General features: G+C 40.2%; 1 protein-coding gene across 1 annotated transcript; it reads left to right on the top strand.

The window, feature by feature from the left end:
• Positions 1-1857: 1857 nt before the first annotated feature.
• LOC308282164 (B-cell receptor CD22-like) lies at positions 1858-19241 on the top strand (the record flags this gene model as incomplete). The annotated part of the gene is made up of 5 exons (XM_080722508.1): positions 1858-2026; positions 2645-2902; positions 15903-16148; positions 18132-18176; positions 19015-19241. The coding sequence occupies 5 exons, from the start codon at positions 1858-1860 to the stop codon at positions 19239-19241; spliced, it is 945 nt and encodes a 314-aa protein (XP_080578634.1).
• Positions 19242-19346: the final 105 nt, after the last annotated feature.

The following is a 19346-nucleotide window of genomic DNA, read 5'->3' as shown; positions in this document are numbered from 1 at the left end:
CTGGGACCATAGGCGCACACCATTCCGTTGGCTGCGTTACTTTCTCTATGATGTCCAGTGACACCATCCGTTTCAACTCTTCCTCCACTTTTGGTAACAGTGGAATAGGGACCCGTCGTGGTGTGGATACACTGTAGGGTTTGGCCCCTTCTTTAAGCATAATCCTCGCAGGATCTCCCTTTAATGTGCCCAGCTCCCCGAACACACTCACTTCATTCAGCCGCTTGATCAGGCCTAACTTGGTGGCCACTGCACGGCCAAGCAGGTTTTCGCCACATGACTTGACTACAACCACTCTGAAGTGGCAATCACGCAGCTTGTCCTGCACTTCAGCCTTGATTTTGGCTAAAAACTGCCCTCTAGTGGTCACATTGCCGCCTGGGCTTCCCAGTGTGGTTTTTACAGGTTTAAGCTGGGGCTTTTTGGCTAGGCCATTATATGTAGCTTCTGTCATCACTGACGTGTCGGCCCCTGAGTCTATCTTAAATGTCACTTGAGTATTAGCAATGTTCAGTGTGGTGTGCCAAGGTGGCTCATCCTCAGTAATGACCTCGTTCACATTTGTGTTATGCTCGGTGAGTGACCCGAGGAAGAAAGACTCCTCTTCATCACGTGCACTTTCTTGGTCATTTACAGTAACCTCCCGCACATGGCTCTTAGAGAAACATGCTACTGCAAAGTGTCCCATTTTCTTACATTTGTTGCATCTCTTTCCTTTAGCTGGACACTGGTCTGGATCACTGTGTTCCCTGTGACATCTTCCACAGTTTCCCTTTGATCTTTCGTTTTTCTGTCTGTGTGCTTTAGCTCCACTTGCACCATAATCTCTCCTCCCCTTCTGTCTGAAGGTTTTGACTTCATCAACATTATCTGATGAGCCTTGGTTTTGTCCTTTAATTAGCTCAAAATGCCTCGCCATTTCAATTGCACTGCGCAGCGTCAGATCATCTCTCATTTGTAGCTTTTGAGACAGGTGCTTATCACGGATGCCAAGGACTAATCTATCCCTCATATGGTCATCTTTCTGGGCTCCAAACTCGCAGGTTTCTGCTAACTCATAGAGCTGCCTAATGAAGGCTTCCACGTTTTCACCGGCTTGCTGTGCTCTTGAGTAAAATCTAGCCCTCTCAAAAATGACGTTCCGTTTAGGGACGAAATATTCATTGTATTTAGCAAGCACTGGGGCATATTTGTTCGCATCACCTGACGTCGTGAATGTGAAGGATTTATATATGTGCTCAGCCTCTGCTCCCATGGAGTATATTAAGGCGCTGACCTGTACATTTTCTTCCTCCTCGCTCAGCTTTGTTGCAACTCTGTACCGGGAAAATCTTTGCTTCCAATCTGGCCAGGTCGCCGGCTTGGTAAAATCCATCTGCTCCGGAGGGGAAAACTTCGCCATGGCGATGCACACGCACGTTCAAAAGTCTCAAACTTATAATCCTTCTTCTCTCCCAACGTTTAGTTCACTTTCTGACACCATGTGGCGTTTTCATACGCTCGTAATCTATTTAGATTAAGCAATGTTTAAGAGGAACACAGGACGCGGAGACGCTGCTTGCACGTTAACATCAAAGGACCCAGTTTACTTTGATCTGCCACTCAACCACAACTCACTCACACCGGTGCGCACATGCGCACTGTTGACTGGCAGATATAATATATATATTGGCACACAATATTCACTTTATGTGACAATGAATATATCTATTGTGCCTACTATGATCATGATGTTTTTTTTTTGTTTTGTTTTTTACTTTTCTTTGGCACCCTCTAGGCCTGCGACTGGCGATCTCTACTTCCACAGCGATAGAAGGACAGAATGTGACACTGACCTGTAACCCAGACTGTTCTCTGATGGACAAACCCAGCTACATCTGGTACCAGAATGGACAGCTTCTAAACTACACTGAGAGCCAACAGATGGTTGTAGGACCAGTCAGCAGTCAGCATGCAGGAAGCTACTCCTGTGCTGTCAAAGGTCTAGAGGATGTCAGAGCTCCTGACCAAACTCTCACCGTCAGATGTGAGTAGAGTTTTGTTAAGTTGTGCTGTTCATGTATTGGATCTGAAATCATAGTTGTATTTGGTTTATTGTGACTGTGTCCTCGGTGGTGTAACTGTAAGTAACTAAGTACATTACTGTCCTAGTACACGTTTTAGGTATTTTTTACTTTACTGGAGTGTTTCTAATTTTCAATACTTTTAATTCTACTCCACTACATCTCAAAGGCAAATATTGTACTTTACTCTACTACATTATTCAGCCGTATATACATTTTGGACATTTGAAAATAGTCGTGAGGCATTGTGAGCTTGTAGATCTGCTATTTTCAAAAAATGTGTATACATTTCTGTGAAAACTTAATTTGGTACTTTCAATACCAATACTTTTGTACTTAACTCAAGTAAATGTTGAATTCTGGACTTGTCATAGCCTATCCATTGTCCCAAGCCCTTTCCTACTATAAAAACATTGTCACCACTTGTAAGACAGACAGAAAGATGGAGGCAGATATAGGGCATGCCTCCTTGCAGAGATATGTGCTGTATTGAGTTGCAAATGAAATGTTCTACAGAATAATGTGACTATAATTACCCTTTTTTCTTTTTTTTTTCTTTCTTTTTTTATGGCATCCTCTAGGCCTGCTGGTGACGATTACTCCTTCCACAGTCGAAGAAGGACAGAATGTGACTTTGACCTGTAAGACCAACTGTTCTTTGACTATCTACCCCACCTACATCTGGTACCACAACAGAAAGGATCTAAACCTCACTGAGAGCCTACAGACTTTGGTTCTAAACAATGTTAGCATTGAGGATGAAGGAGAATACTCCTGTGGTGTCAAAGATGATCCCAAACACAAAGGTCCAGGTCCCACAGAAACTCTCACCGTCAGACGTGAGTAGAATTTGCATGTCTGTAATTACAATTAATATTAAAGGAATATTTCACTTCTGGGGTAATTTTAACGTCTACTCAGGCATAAAAGAGCACTCAGATAGTTATTAAGCTTGCTTCAGTATTTATAGTTTATTTGGGGGTAAATGATAAATAGTGAGAAAATGAATGAAAAGGTTTATTGAAAAAAGAAAGAGAAACACACATGGCCCTCTCACGTATTAGAAGGACAAAATCAGTCACCTGAACCAAGAACAGGTGTTTTCGATGAGTCTATCATGGTTAAAATTGAGTTTGAAGTTACAGTGGGTTTTTATAGATATAGGAAGGGGTGTGTCTGTTAAAATGAATATCAAATATTTAAATACTGAATCAAGCAACTTAAACATTGTCTGGGGTGCTATTTCAATGCCTGAGTAGATGTTAAATTGACCCCAAACAAATTTGAAAGTGAAATATCCCTATAATTAAATTCAAATCTCATTTAACCCATGCCAAATAAGGTATGCCTAAATCTAAATGTATTATGCATTTATGCCCGGAATTAGCCTGGCTTTTCCAAGATTGTTTACCTTGCTCCAGTGCTCCACAGTACTTATACAGAATATGCAGAGCATTTTGCTTTCACATTCCCTGCAAACCGCTTCACATTTTGGCCTATTACTTTTTGCCATTTTGCGTTTTCTTCAGATTTTGGCCAAACTTGTAAAATGAAATTGATACCCATTCCCCTTCTGGAATAATGTGATCAGGATGTACAGTATCAGTCAGATTTTAATAATCATTTTCAATGTGGCTGTGATTGCTGTCCAAAGTTTCTATTTTTGAGCACTACTTCTGCATGCCACTTTTGTACAACTAAGTAGGGCTACTAGGGCATTGATATAAGCGGCCATTGTATGGCATGATACCATCCGAAACGGGTGTTAATATACAAAAGAAAATGTTACAAGATTTCTGCCTGACAGTGACGATACTGTATGAGTCTGGACAGACATGCATGTAAACTGCATCTGGTTGACAGAGGCATATAACCACCATGCAGTATTTTAGTTTTAATAACACTAGAAGCTGGGCCGACCTAAGCCCGTATCAGAGTCGGGTCCGCGGTGGAAGGCTATCCACCGCGGTGTAGTGCCGTGTAGTCTTTTTGAGCGTTAACGTTGTAGTTTTACGACTCAAAAAGACTACACAGCACTACACCGCGACCCGACTCTGATACGGGCTCTAGTCGGCGACCTGGCCAACTCGGGAACGATGTAAATAGGGAATGAATGCCCCGCCCTTTAATGCAAACCCCATTATACTGTTGTCATAGGACCCGTTTTGACCATCTGTTTGCCTGTGTCCATTTATGCCCATATGGAGATATCTGTATCTGTCTGTCTGTCGGCGTCCATTTTATGTCCATATATGGAGATCACTGCAGATATAGTTCTGGGTCCATTTTATGCCCATATATGCCCATATATGGAGTTATCTGTCTATCTGCGTCCATTTTATGCCCATATATGGAGATCTCTGTATCTGTCTGTCTGTGTCCCTTTTATGCCCGTATATGGAGATCTTTGTGATTCTGCGTCCATTGTATGCCCATATATGCCCATATATGGAGATATCTGTTTTATCTGCGTCCATTTTATGCCCATATATGAGATCTCTGTCTCTTTTTGTTTGTTTCCTCTTTAAGCAGAATATGCAGCCTGCTTAAATCTGCATCATTCAAGTCATCCTCCCAGTCCCACGCTTTGTTGCTTGTCTTATGTTTGTCTTTGTCTCTTTTATTTTCCTTTTCTTTTTTGGAGCGGGAGAGTGAATTCAGCTTGAGATTTTTTGGAGAACTTGTTTTTTTTTTCAGTCTTGTGCTGTTGACAGGGGAGGCCTTAGCTATGTTTCACCAGTTTCAATTGAAACGGGCCTCAGCCACCAGGGGGCCTCCAAGAGCTAGCCAGCAAGCCTTTTCAACTTGCAACACACATATAACACTTTTTAATAATCATATAACCTTGTTAATATAACGCCATTTTGGCCAATGCTATAACATTATGTAGTGATATAATAATAATAATATATAAATAGCAGGCAGTCATTGACTATAAGTCAACTTTTGTGTGCGATTGTTGCATGGCTACTGTGGCCTGGGTGCGCTGGCGGTGGCGTGGGGGGGCCTCATCAATAGCTCTTGAAACGGGCCTCCAGATTACTAAGGCCGCCCCTGGCTGTTGATTTAACTTGTCTTATGTTTGTCTCCTCCGTCTGCACCTCAGCCAACCCAGATCTCCACTACTGATCCTTGTTCTCTTCAGCAAAAGCTGTAAAGTAATTTAAATCTGCATCATCAATGTTCTCCCAGTCACACTCTTTGTTGCTTGTCTTATGTTTGTCTCCTCCTCCATCTGTTTGTCTGTGTCCGTTTATGCCCATTATGGAGATCTCTGTATCTGTCTATGCCTCCGACTGTGTTGCAGACACAGTGCTGGTTCCCCCTTTAATTCAAACCCCATAGAGACACACGGGCTCCTACAAATATGGCCGTCCTATTGTGATAGCGACCCGACTTCGGGTAAGGATTAACGGTGAACTGCAGCTGCCAATGCAATCCCAATGAGAGGCATCGTGAAATATCATAATTTCAGTGGTTGACTACTGAGGCATTAGCGATTTTTTTTTGTGTTCTAATAAAGTGTCCCATGAGTTTAATTTTGCCTTTTTAAAGTGGCATATCTGTCATCTTGATACACTACCTACAATATACTTTAATATACTTCATCTGTGAGTCAAAAGTGCTAGCATTGGAAATCTTAAGTTTAGGTGGTCGCATGGTACACACGTCATGGACGCATCCCTTGAGGTTTTCTATAGCCAGATACGCTCGTCTCTCATGTATAATTAGGCTGTTTATTTTTGGGAAATGATTGCATCTCGCCTTTTCCAAACGGAGTCTTGCAGGTTATTTTTGGATTAATACTAACCTGGAGAATCCACTCTGTAGTTGAAAAGGTCGGGATCTTCAAAGTCGGCGCTCATAAACGCACAGCAGTAAAGACAGTGATGTCACTGAAAAGCGACAGGTTCTGTGTCTGCCGTTTCCCCTCTTCTCTGTTAACATTATGGGTAATCCATTCAAGTGGCAAATTAAATGTGACACACATCATGTATTTAGAAAACAAGAAGATATGTTGTCAGGGTCAGGCCATACATCTGGAAACATATTTTTATTCAAATCAAGATAGTCTGCAGTTCGTGTAGGATTATTTTAATATTAGGCTAACCACAGCTGAATTGCAATGACTTTCTATGGGCTGGCTTGCAGTGCACCGTTCTCCCTTACCCGAAGTGGGGTCGCTATCACAATAGGACGGCCATATTTGTAGGCGCCCGTGTGTCTCTATTATACCTGTTGTCATAGGACCCGTTTTGACCATCTGTTTGCCTGTGTCCATTTATGCCCATATATGGAGATATCTGTATCTGTCTGTCTGCGTCCATTTTATGCCCATATATGGAGATCTTTGACCATCTGTTTGCCTGTGTCCATTTATGTCCATATATGGAGATATCTGTATCTGTCTGTCTGCATCCATTTTATGCCCATATATGGGGGCATTCATTTTATGCCCATATATGGAGAACGTGCGTGCCCGTGGGACGAACGGTTCTCGAGTGATGTCACAATGAGTCAGCGCTTGCGCCGATTTCCTCCGGAACAGCCTGATGTCAACAATCAGCCCCGCATAAGGAGATTCCGAACGTTTCGCGCTGGTTCGGGAAAACCGCGCGTCGGGTCGGGTCGAGGCCCAGCACTGCACTCCGCGCCACGGTGGGGAACGCGTGTGCCGAATCTGAAGCCGGTGGGACGAACGGGTCTCGAGATACGTGGATTACAGACAGACTGACAAGCAGACACGCAGAGACTTCTCGCATGTATAGATAGATTAACCTCTCTTTTCTGGACATATTAGCTGAAAAAAAAGAAAGAAATAGACAAGCATTCATCCAAAATGTTACATCTAGATGCTCACAATACATCTTAAACAAAGCTTTGTGGGCATGGATACCAGATATTTTGCTATTTGAACTACAATAAAGTATATAGATTTTAAGTGGTTAAAGTTAATCAATATTAATATGATGTTTTGCAGATGGTCCAAAGAAGGTTTCATTATCAGTGAAACCCTCTGCTGTGATAAAGGAGGGTAGTACAGTGACTCTGACTTGTGAAAGTGATGCAAACCCAAAAGAATTGTACATCTGGTACAAGGAGAATGCAGCACTGCTGGGACAAAAAGAAATGGTATATAAATTCAACCGCATCAGGTCCAAAGACAGCGGGAAGTACCATTGTCTATCTTCAAATGAATATGGAATCTTAAGCTCATCCTCTGTTGATATAGATGTCCAATGTAAGTACAAGTAAAAGGTTTTCAGGGCAACAGTGATACGTTTGTAAATCCTTCGTTGAATCACTGTTTTATCAAATATAGAAGCAGTATTATGAACATGGTAAGAATGTTCAGTCAAACATTTATGAGTTGTGTTTCTATATATCTTGCTCTCCAGATGCCCCGAAGAACGTCTCAGTGTCAGTGAGTCTGTCTGGTGTAATAGAGCAGGGCAGTTCAGTGACTCTGACTTGCATCAGTGATGCCAACCCACCAGAGGTCAATTATACCTGGTACCGCCAGAATGAAGACACACCTAAACATGTTGGACAGAACTTCACCATGGCTAATATTCAATCTAACCAGAGTGGAAATTATTCTTGCTTAGTTCAAAACACAATAAGTGGCAGGAATGTCACCTTCCTATTGGTTGTTGTAGCAGGTAAGAAATATCCAACGTATTCATTAGTACTCTTGCATCCAATAGAACTAGAATTTCATTAGCAAATAATATTGAAAGGATGATTTTATCTGCTAAGTTTTCAGTGTTGTTAAGAGATCCATAAAGTCCTGTATAAGTCAGGCTCTCATTTACTGTCAGTGATTTATTTGAGCACCTGATCCCCAGCACCATGGGCCTCAATATCAATAGCTGCGGCTGAAGGAATCCTCTTTGCTGTCAGCGAGATCATCATATCCATCGTATTCTTCCTGTGGATCAGGTAACACATTTAGTCTTTCCTTTACACTTCTTTAATCCAAATGAAACACAAACTCACCTAAAACCGAGTCTTTCATTCACAGACGAAAGATGGCCTCCAAGCAGCCATCTGACACTGAACGACTAGTGCAAATCACAGTTCAGGTAGGTTAGCCCTGGAGAAACAAACAGTGTTTGAAACGTTTCCTAACTTTCCTTTTGTTTCTTGGAGTGAGCCTATATATATTTTTTATAATACAATGAAGTGTTTTGCCTGTTTCATCACCTTTTTTATGTTTTAATTTAGTTTTATGTTTTTACTTTTCTTTTCTGTTTTATTGTTAATCATTTGTATTTTTCTGTAAAGCACAATTGTGCTTATTTTTTGTGCTGTAAAGCATATTGAGCTGCATTTCATGTCAAGAAAAGTGCAAACATATTCATTATTATTATTATTACTATTATTAACAGGAACCAATGGAACAGCAAGATGATGTTGACTACACCACCGTTCACTTTATTCCCTATACGAAGAACCAGGAAGAGCCCGACTCTTCTACCGTGCAACCATAGATACCGTATAATGTGATATAATGGTCCAACCACCACAGCCCGAGACAGAAGGATGTCCACTATAGAGCATCGCAGTTGAAGCCCTACCCCGTCCTCACTCTGGGGTCGGAAGCGTTTTCCCCATTCATTTCTTCCATAGACCTTTCATAAAGTATTTATTTAAAAGTGTTTAAGCCTCGGACAAAGCCACCTCGGCTGGTGAGGAATCATGACAATATTCAATTAATTGGAAAGCTGAAAAAAGGGCAGGGTACAAGACTGTGTACATCATTATTTAAAAAATTGCGGAAACTACACTCCCAGAATGCATTGCGAATGACACTTGTTTCCTGAAATATATCCCTTAAATCACGGTCAGTTTAGTTATCCAGGCCAGCATATGGCCTGACATGTAGTGATTTTCATCTCTGTGGACGCTCTTATCGTCATCTTTAAAACCCTTCTTGTGCCCATCCCGAACAAGTTCGGCTTTTTTTCAATACAATACAATGTTTTTTTTGCTATTTTACTTACCCTGAGCTGCTTGTAGAGATGTGGGTGGTCCTGGCTCGTCCTACGCTTTCCAACGACCGAGTCTAGATGGTCCGACGATTTATTCCATTGAAAATGGTTTAGAATAAAGTTTAGAGCCCCCCCAAAAAAACTCAATCTATCTGTCGGCGGCGCGACGTATTCCGGGGTGCCGATCTCGATCTAGTCCGGCTTTTTTAATAAAATGAATTAATTAATCGGAGGCCTCAACGAAGCCCGGTCTAATTTTGGAACCAGGCCGCCTATCGCGCTTTCTTTCCACCGGCCCGTAATCGGGTAACGCCGCCGCACCGCGCCGCCTAATCCAATACATTCTCAGATCTTTAGAGACCTTTTTCTCTGAACTGTGTTCCCAGGGCAGCAACAACGTTTTTTTTGCGGCTAAATAGCCTCAGATCGGGCTTACCAAAAAAAAGAGCCGATAACTCTTAGCTCTCTTCCTCCGGTCCACGGTCATAACACTGCATGCAGTGAAATCCCAATCCACTTCTGCCAGGGTACCCGGATGATACTATGAAGCCTTATGGAGAAATGTCTGGCACTCTAGCGTCCTCTTGTGGCCTTGGCACGAAGTGATTAACATAGTGCATCATATTTGTAAAAGAAAGACACTCGCTCACGGATTTCTGCTGAAGTGCAATAATCTGCCGGGAAGACAGGGGGCAGTAAGCTACTTCCGCGGTAACCGCAAGATATGTGAAAGAAGAAGAAGCTAGAAGACCAATCACAGACGTCGATTTCACGGGATGTACATGTTTAGCAGTATGGGTAATGCAGTTCTTCGTGCGATCTTGATTAAAACGTGTTTTTACTAAAACTAGAGTGATTGCATACATACTCGGGGGTTCTACAGGAGCATAACCATATTACAACCACCAGCCTAGTGGTAAGTGTACATTGAATTGCTACGACTTTGTGGCTGATAATGAAAAACCCTATGGTGAAAATGAATGAGCTTTTTTACTTCTGACACCTCACTGCGATGCTCTATGGTGTGGTCACATTTAAAAGGTCCATTGCTGCCCCCTGGTGAGATATCTGAGACATTACAACTGAATAAATCAGAGAGACTGATTACAGAGACACAGTCTTGAATGTGGATATTGTATATACTCACACAATTTTGACACACATGCTCAGATTCTTCAATATTCCGCATTAAGCATTCTGTGCTATAATCTTGCAAGCGAACCAGCCTGTGCCCAGTTCCCTTCTGATTCAGGGACAGATGTTGTGACACTTCTTGACAATTGGGGATTATGGCGCAAAAAGACACTTTCTTGGGTGAGATTATGATGGCTACTAAAAGGCCTTTTATGCCAAATTCATGGTCCTATGTTTCTGAATTGCTACAAAGCTGTGTTAACCCTTGATTATTTTCTGCATGGTGTTCCCATTCCCAATGCATTTCCCAGTTCTTAATTGTGTTATTATTGGTGTTATTAGTTGAATATGAATGAGTTGGGATGGGATTATGTTGTAGGACAGGGGTCTTCAACGTCTTCAGGCCAAGGATCCCTTGGTTGAGAGAGAGATGAAGCAGGGACCCCCACAACCTTTTCGTAGATTCCATATAGTTTCATCGTTTGACAGCACAATCGTCAGTGTATTTTGGATTCATGTCAATTTGTGTTTTCAAATATTTAACCACTTGAACTGTCACTCTCACTCTGGTCTGCTCCTTTTCCCCTCTACCAACCTCTTTTGCCGAAAATAGCTGATCTACAAGCTCACAACGCCTCGCACTGTGAGGCGTTGTGAGCTTGTAGATCTGCTATTTATTGTAAGTTCTCAGAATATGGACGCTAGGGTTCAAGTGGTTAAATTATTTAAAAAAAAGAGCAAAAAGGTTTCTATCACACAAAGATTTGGAGGACCCCCTGTAGTGACTCTGAGGACCCCCTAGGGGTCCCGGACCCCCTGTTGAAGACCCTTGTTGTAGGATATTATGTGTGGTATTATTTCTTGTTTATGTTCATGTACTGTATGTCAAAGCTTCAATATTAAAAGAGTTGTTCCTGCTAAGTCGTTGTGATAGGCCTACTCCTTACAAGCCAGTCGTCAATATGAATCAAAGAATGCATATGAAATAATTCACATTAGAACAACTACTTTGAAGAAATTAAAAAGATTATGAACCATTTGGGATTCATTGACGAGTACATGGATATGATGCAAATATTATGAATTCATTTTACTGCATGAAACAAAAAAGAAAGAAAAGAAAAAACATGACATCGGCTACAGTATATAAAAAGTCAGATTAAAACTCAGAGAACCTACATAACTAAAGAAATGTTTCTGACCATAGCACAATATTACACAATATTATTATCACAATACAGTAGTAGACTAATACATGACGAAGATTTAGTGTACTCCACGGCTTGTCATTAATAAACTGTAATATAGTAATATGGTAATATTACATTTTCTTTTAATGCAAACTGTAAACTGTTTCAACAATGTTTGTTGCTATATATATATATATATATATATATATATATATATATATATATATATATATATGACATGTTTCAACTGACAAGCTCTCACTAAAAACCCTCAAACATCGACAAGATGATGATTTCCTGTGTTTGCTGTAATCTTGTGATCTAATTATAGGCCTAGGTGATGCCATTTTACGGTATTCTTTTTTGTGCGTGTTACAGATGATCTGTGCTTAAATCCATGCAAATTTGATTGATTGATTGATTGATTGATTGATTGATTGATTGATTGATTGATTGATTGAAGACTTTATTAGAAGTTTGCATAGAAAAGGGTACAGTTTCATGACGGTACAGTTCATTGGTACAAGGTCTACTAAAAGGAGATCCTAGAAAAGACTACGCTTATTTCCACAGGAAACCATTAAATGATCTCATATAACATTGAATGACAGACGAATAGAACACAGTACTATGCAGTAGATATAGTCAGTAAAAAAAAAAGAAAAATGAAAGAACAAAAGAACAGTAATTTTATACAAACAGAAAGTATATACAACGAAGAGGCAGGGGGGGGTAGGTCTGTTTTTACCAATTGCGAACGGCTGCTGCCTGTAAGTGGTTTTTCAGAGCGATTTTAAAGGATGCTAGTGATCCACACTCCTTTAAGACCTTCGGTAAGGCATTCCACATTCCACCAATGTCGACTCGACATTGGTCATACACTTCATTCTGCCATATCACGAACACAGGAGAAAAGAATATGGGTACAGAAAGCACCTTCCTCCAAATACTGTAGATCGACTGCCTATAGAATGGAGGAGATTGAGCAATGTTGCAAGCTGCTTTGCCTTACACTTGGACAACCCCATAATCCTCCAGCCCCTGACCACCAGCCTGTGGATATGGCCAAAGCTGCCAAATATAAAAACATCTGAACTTATAGCCTAGAATAGATGTATAACACACACACACACACACACACACACACACACACACACACACACACACACACACACACACACACACACACACACACACACACACACACACACACACACACACACGTAATATTTCTCATTGATTATCATCAGGAAACTCACTAAGTTTTCTGCTGTTCGGAAATCTAACCCTTGAACATAATAATTATGCAATGTTTAGCACGCAAAACCAAGCTGTGTGCAGCATTTCCTTGTGTGAGAGTATGACGGCTACTAAGCAGGCTTTAATGTTACATTCACACCATAACCATTAGTGATTATAGAAACCTTATTATAACCTTACCTTGGGGTCCTAGTAGCTGCTTAACCTTCCTTTTCATACTCACCTCACCGCTACTCATCAGTCAAGCGTGGGTGGCTCAGAGTAGATGACAGAGTGCAGCATCTTGCAATGGGCCTGGTGTACAAGATACACTACACCACTAACATACCCATGTACGTGACAACATACTTTAAATAAAATATAAAATAATACATAAATATAATAAAATAAAACGTTAAGGATGTTCACAATTACAAAACCAGAGGCAGCGCCACAGATCACGTTCAACCCAGAGTCAACTCAAACAAAGGGTCAAACTCGTTCTCCTGCAATACCACCAAAATGTGGAACGCCTTACCGAAGGCCTTAAAGGAGTGTAAATCCCTAACATCCTTTAAAATCGCCCTGAAAAACCACTTGCAGGCGGCAACCACTCGTGACTGAATAATTAATATTTAAAAGAGCTATAAAATGTTGTAGTTGTTTTTTTGTGGAGGTAGGCCATTAAGCATTTGATGCAGTATTGATGCCATACTGCAGCAGTATGCACAAGACATTTGATACTGATTGCTCCAGTGGTTTGTGAGATTAGCTCCAGACACACACACACACACGCACGCACGCACGCACGCACGCACGCACGCACGCACGCACGCACGCACGCACGCACGCACGCACGCACGCACGCACACACACACACACACACACACACACACACACACATTTTACACATTTTGAATTGCTCATTAAAAAGATGGTTGTCCAATACTATGACATAATTTTAAACATCTATTGATCATTAGATCTTTAAAAAAATATATTCTCTTTTTTTGTTTCAATATTTCTGTCTTTTATGTGAAAATACCTTTCTTCTTTCTTTTTTTCATTTTTGTGTAGTTTCTCTTCGTTATTGTGTTGTTCCATGTCCTCCTCCTACCCAAAAAGACCACAAGGGACTCAATGGACAAAAAATACGTTTTGTGCTTTAATCCTTTTTGAATTGATGGCTCATGAGTTGGGATGGGATTGTGTTGTGGGATATCATGTGCTATTAATTTGTGTTTAGGGTGATATTTTCTTGAATGTATCGATACCAAACTCAGTATTGATCAGCACATGACTAAAAGGCATTTAGGTTCTCGGCATTTGAGTCTGCCTTTTATGCAAAATTATGAATGCATTTTACTTCACAAAGAAAAACAAAAAACTACAAAAAAGAAAAACATGACATATACGGTAAGTACATATGAAAATGTAAAAGGGAGATTCAAATGCCGAGAACCTACATGTAGTAGCCTGTAACTAAATGTGTCTGACCATAGCACAACATATCAGTAGTACTAGTAATACATGACAAGGTTTAGGTTCTCTTTAGACTGATTCTAGTTTCTTGATTTACCTGCATTATAGTACAGTATATTCTATAAGTCACAAGAACATCTGCTAAATGCATACATTGTAAATGGTAATTGCTCCACAGCCTGTCACTAAGACACCCTAATATATTAGATTATTTTAATGCAGTTTCAACAACTTTTGCAATACATGACAAGCTCTCACTAAAAGACCCTCAAACATCAACACATTTGTGATTTCCTGTTTGCTGTTATCTTGTGATCTAACTATAGATGATGCATTAGATATTTTTTTCCGTACACGTTACAGATTCTATATATAACTCTAGCTCTTTTTCACACATTTCATAGATTATTATCAGGAAACACATGAGTTCTGCGGTTCTGCTGTTGAGCTTGATGAATTACCATCAGTCTGCTTGAAGAGGAAGTACGTGGTCCCATTTTAAACACATTCTGTCCTAATTGTATCAACCTCGGTGGAATCAACCTGTTTACAACTTACCAGCACACTCTGTAAGTTTACTCTTTTTTAGGCAACTAAAGAAACATTTTTAATTGCATTATTATTATTATTTGTATTATTTTTTATTCAAACACAATATTTTACAAATAGGACTGAGTACAATGACAAGAGTAAAGATGACTGTATGCAGAGAAGAGAGCACCGCAGTTATGATCTTAAATTATATTATATTTCCTCTTATGGACATTATCCACCAGCAGTTTTAGTTTTCTGAAGCCTTCAACCCAGAGGAGAGGCCTAACTATGAATGTTAGAGGAGCAACACATGGATTTGTGCTCTTCCTCTTGACTGTACCAGGTATTGTACATTTATATTTATTAGGATTTTAGAAATGTGTTCTTACGTTCTGTAGGCCTTTATTTCAGATAAACATGTGAGGAGCTATTGTGATGTGATATCTAAGTGTCATTTGAAAAATAATGAAAATACCTTTCGCACAGAGAATGGTGAACTGATTAAAGACAAGATTGTCAGTGTTTATTGTTAGATCACTGAAACCTCCGTTAGACTGCAGTAGGATATGCTTATTTAAAAGGATCTATTAGCTGATGCCATGTGAGACAGCTAGTCCTACTGGGGTCCACCATAGTCATGACACAATACACCATCAATGGGATTATTACAATTTAGAGGTTAAGAGGTTCTGTCAATTTCAAATAAACATTTCCTCTACTCTAATAACTTTACGATTATGATAATGATTTGTTCTCTGTTACAGTGATACAGGGTCAAGATGGCTGGGGAGTAACCTACAACCCTCATTCTAGAATGTGTGCCGTTAAGGGATCAACTGTGCAAATAAGCTGCACCTACCGATACCCATCCAACGCAGGATATAAAAACAGTTTCTGGTATACTAAAGGGGAGGCTAATGATGCTCTGGATCTGTACCAGGACTCTCAGTATGCAGGGCGTGTGGAGAACCATTGTGAACTACAGCACAGGAGCTGTACACTGACCATTAGAGACCTGAGAGAGACTGATGCAGCAGATTACAAGTTTAGGTTGATAACAAACAAACCAGGTGGGACATATACTGGTCGCCCTGGAGTCAAATTAACTGTCACAGGTAACTTTTTCATGGGGAGTAGTTTACCTGGTACACTTTTTACAGTCACAAGTACTTGATCTTAAACAGAAACACACATCAGAGTTACTGTATTAATCTATTGTGACTAGAATCACCATTTGTTTTTTATTTATTCATGGCACCCTCTAGACCTGCAGGTGACGATGAGTCCTTCCACAGTTACAGCAGGACAGAAGGTGTCACTGACCTGTAACAATAACTGTTGGCTTGACAACCCCACCTACATCTGGTACCTGAATGGACAATTTCTAAAAGAGACTAATGGGAAGTATGAGACTCTTGACTCAGTCAGCAGTCATCATGCAGGAGAATACTCCTGTGCTCCTAAAGGCCAAGAAGATGCCAGAAGTCCTGGAGTAACTCTCACTGTCAGATGTGGGTAGATTTTTGTTAACCTGAGATATTTATTTGTGTGTCTTTTGATGGTGTACTAGTCACACTACTTCACTTCTACATTGACTTTATAAAAGAAAAGAAAAGAACACCTCATATTGTCGACCAAAACAAGACAGAAGTATGTGCTTATTGCTTAATTGGGTCTTTGCACCACAGGAGAGAGTCAAGCCACTCTGGGTTCTCAAACTGAATTAATTTGAGCCCACTGAAAAAAGATAATGCCTTTATAATAATTTTTGAATTCATCTCATCTCATGTATCATTATTAGCTATTCCTGAAATATACAAATGTCTCTGCAGGCAGACAGATACATTGTGATCACTTGTGTGAGTTGGGTAAATGGATCTGGGGTAATGAAGGTCAAGGTCACAGTTAGCGTACGGTCAAAGTTTAGCCCTATGCCTATGCTCCTGCTATATATACTGTATAAAGTATGCAAAATATAGGGCATATTGAAAATGAATGCGTACCTTGTGAGCTATAGGCAGATATACTCGTGAAGATAAAAAGCTCAAAAATAAAAAAGGAGTAATAACCTAGCAGAGCATGAATGTTAAGATGTAAAATAACATTCACATGTATATAAAGTATACATTTTTATACTTATACTTTATATTTTGTATATATATAAAATGTGTTTCTTCACAGAGTACAAATAATATAATATAGAAATATTGAATGTTCATAAAGCTCATTTGCATTTAATTGAGGTAGTTTTGTGTTCGAGAGTGTACAGGTGTGTGTGGTCTGTGTGCACAGTGTATACTGTACATTGCGATCCGAGAGTGTGGTCTAGCCAACACCAACTCGGGACTCCTGGATCACTGCCCTCCACACTAGACATCAGGTTCTTGAGCTCTACAGTGCTTTTAAACTGTCGCACCACAGTGCATCTAATCAGGGGTGGACAACTTTGATGATGGAGATTGGAGAGGGCCACTATATTTTTCTTACTCACTCCAGAGGGCCATATTGCATATACTCTCGGGCAGAAACCTCTGTCATTCTATGTCACAGAAATGTATAGCAAAAATAGACGATCTACAAGCTTAAAATGCATTGCTCTGTGAAGTGTTTTGAGCTGCAATTTTCTTATTGGAATCCTGAAAAGTAAAAATGTTATTTAATTTCAAATGCATTTAGTTACCATACATATGTTAACTTCAATTGGATTAAGTTTGCATGTTTGGAATTGGAACAGCTGAAATCAATAATATATCAATAATCTGATATTAACCTGCGGGACGTATAAAGTGAAGGTGGGGGCTTCATGTGGCCTCGGGCCGCCAGTTGCCCATGGCCATGTATGATCTAGATCCTGTTCATGGACTAATAATGGAGGCCTCTAGCAAGAAAAGAAACATCTGCTTTTTTAAATGCACTGTCTGTATTGTGCTGTTTTTTATGTATTGTTCATTAATATATATATATTGTCCTTCTCAAACGTCCTATAATCTACTGTATCTATAATCTATGTTACAGCTTATTGGGGAGTAACCTACAACTCTGCTGAGGTGTGCGTCAGTAGGGGATCAACTGTCCACATTTACTGCTCCTACAGTTACCCATCTGATGAAGTTTATAACGTCACAAACAGATTCTGGTTCACTACATCAGATGCTGATAGACATGTGGATCTGAAACAGGATCCTGAGCGTGCAGATCGTGTGCAGTACCATTGTGATGACCTGGATCGCAGCTGTTCCCTGACCATTAGAGACCTGAGAGACACTGATCCAGCATATTACAAATTTAGGTTCATAACAAACATAGAGGGAGGGATGTTTACTGGTAAACCTGGAGTCAAATTGACTGTCAAAGGTAACATTTTCATATTGCAGTAGTTTACCTGGTACATTTCTGACTGTCACCAGTACAAAAACACATAAAGAGTAGTGAGTTAATTAATCTTTGTGATTTTCTCTTTTTTCTCTTATAATCTTTTTTCTGGCTCCATCTAGACAACTGTGAGACAGTCAGTCCCGAAGAAACTTCCATTGGCAGCAGTAAGTTGTGATGTTTATTTTGTTATCTCAAATGATACTTTCATTTGGTTTGTGACCTGTGTTCTGATACTCAGCCTACAAATGAATAAAAATACTGGAAACCATCTTAGTACTAAGATCCAAATTTCTCACATTGACATGTGTGGGCCTATAGCAAGCAAAGAAACATCTCCTGTCCTCTAATGATTTTATGATAATGATTATGATATGTTCTGTGTTACAGATAACTGGGGAGTAACCTACAACCCTCGTTCTGTTTGCGCCATTAAGAGATCAACTGTGAAAATAAGCTGCACCTACAGTTACCCATCCTATGCAAATTCTCATTTGCATAGGCCTAATCGTTATGGTCCTCATTATGATCATTTCCGTCACCCTTTCTATGACAGTGGCCCTACCTATGAGACTGTCACAGCCAACATCATAAACAGTTTCTGGTTCACTAAATGGGAAGTGGATCTGTACCAGGACTCTCAGTATGCAGGTCGTGTGGGATACCATTGTGTCAAACAACGCAGCAGCTGTACCCTGATCATTAGAAACCTGACAGAGACTGATTCAGCAGATTACATGTTCAGGTTCATAACCAACATAAAAGGTGGGAGATATGCCGGTGAACCTGGAGTCAAATTGGTTGTCAAAGGTAACTCAGTGTCATTATTTGGGCATGATTCCATTTGGAGATATTTAATCTATTGTCACTATAATCATCATGATGGTTTTAATTTTCTGTTCAACATCTAGGAAACACACACATCACAGTAGTAAATCTTTTTTTTTTTTTTTACTTTTCTTTGGCACCCTCTAGGCCTGCGAGTGGTGATGTCTAATTCCACAGCGATAGAAGGACAGAAGGTGACACTGACCTGTAACCCAGACTGTTCTCTGACGGACAAACCCAGCTACATCTGGTACCAGAATGGACAGATTCTAAACCACACTGAGAGCCAACAAATGGTTGTAGGCCCAGTCTGTGGTAAGCATGCAGGAAGCTACTCCTGTGCTGTCAAAGGTCTAGAGGATGTCAGAGCTCCTAACCAAACCCTCACCGTCATATGTGAGTAGAGTTTTGTTAAGTTGTGTTGTTCATTTATTGGATCTGAAATCATAGTTTCATTTGGTTTGTTGTGACATTGCCCTCGGTGGTGTAACTTTAAGTAACTAAGTACA

The sequence above is a fragment of the Nannobrachium achirus genome (genome assembly GCF_963921795.1).
Source record: "Nannobrachium achirus genome assembly, chromosome: 3".
NCBI lineage: Eukaryota > Metazoa > Chordata > Actinopteri > Myctophiformes > Myctophidae > Nannobrachium > Nannobrachium achirus.
Note: the sequence above shows the minus strand (reverse complement) of the source record. Positions and strands in the feature narration are given on the sequence as shown.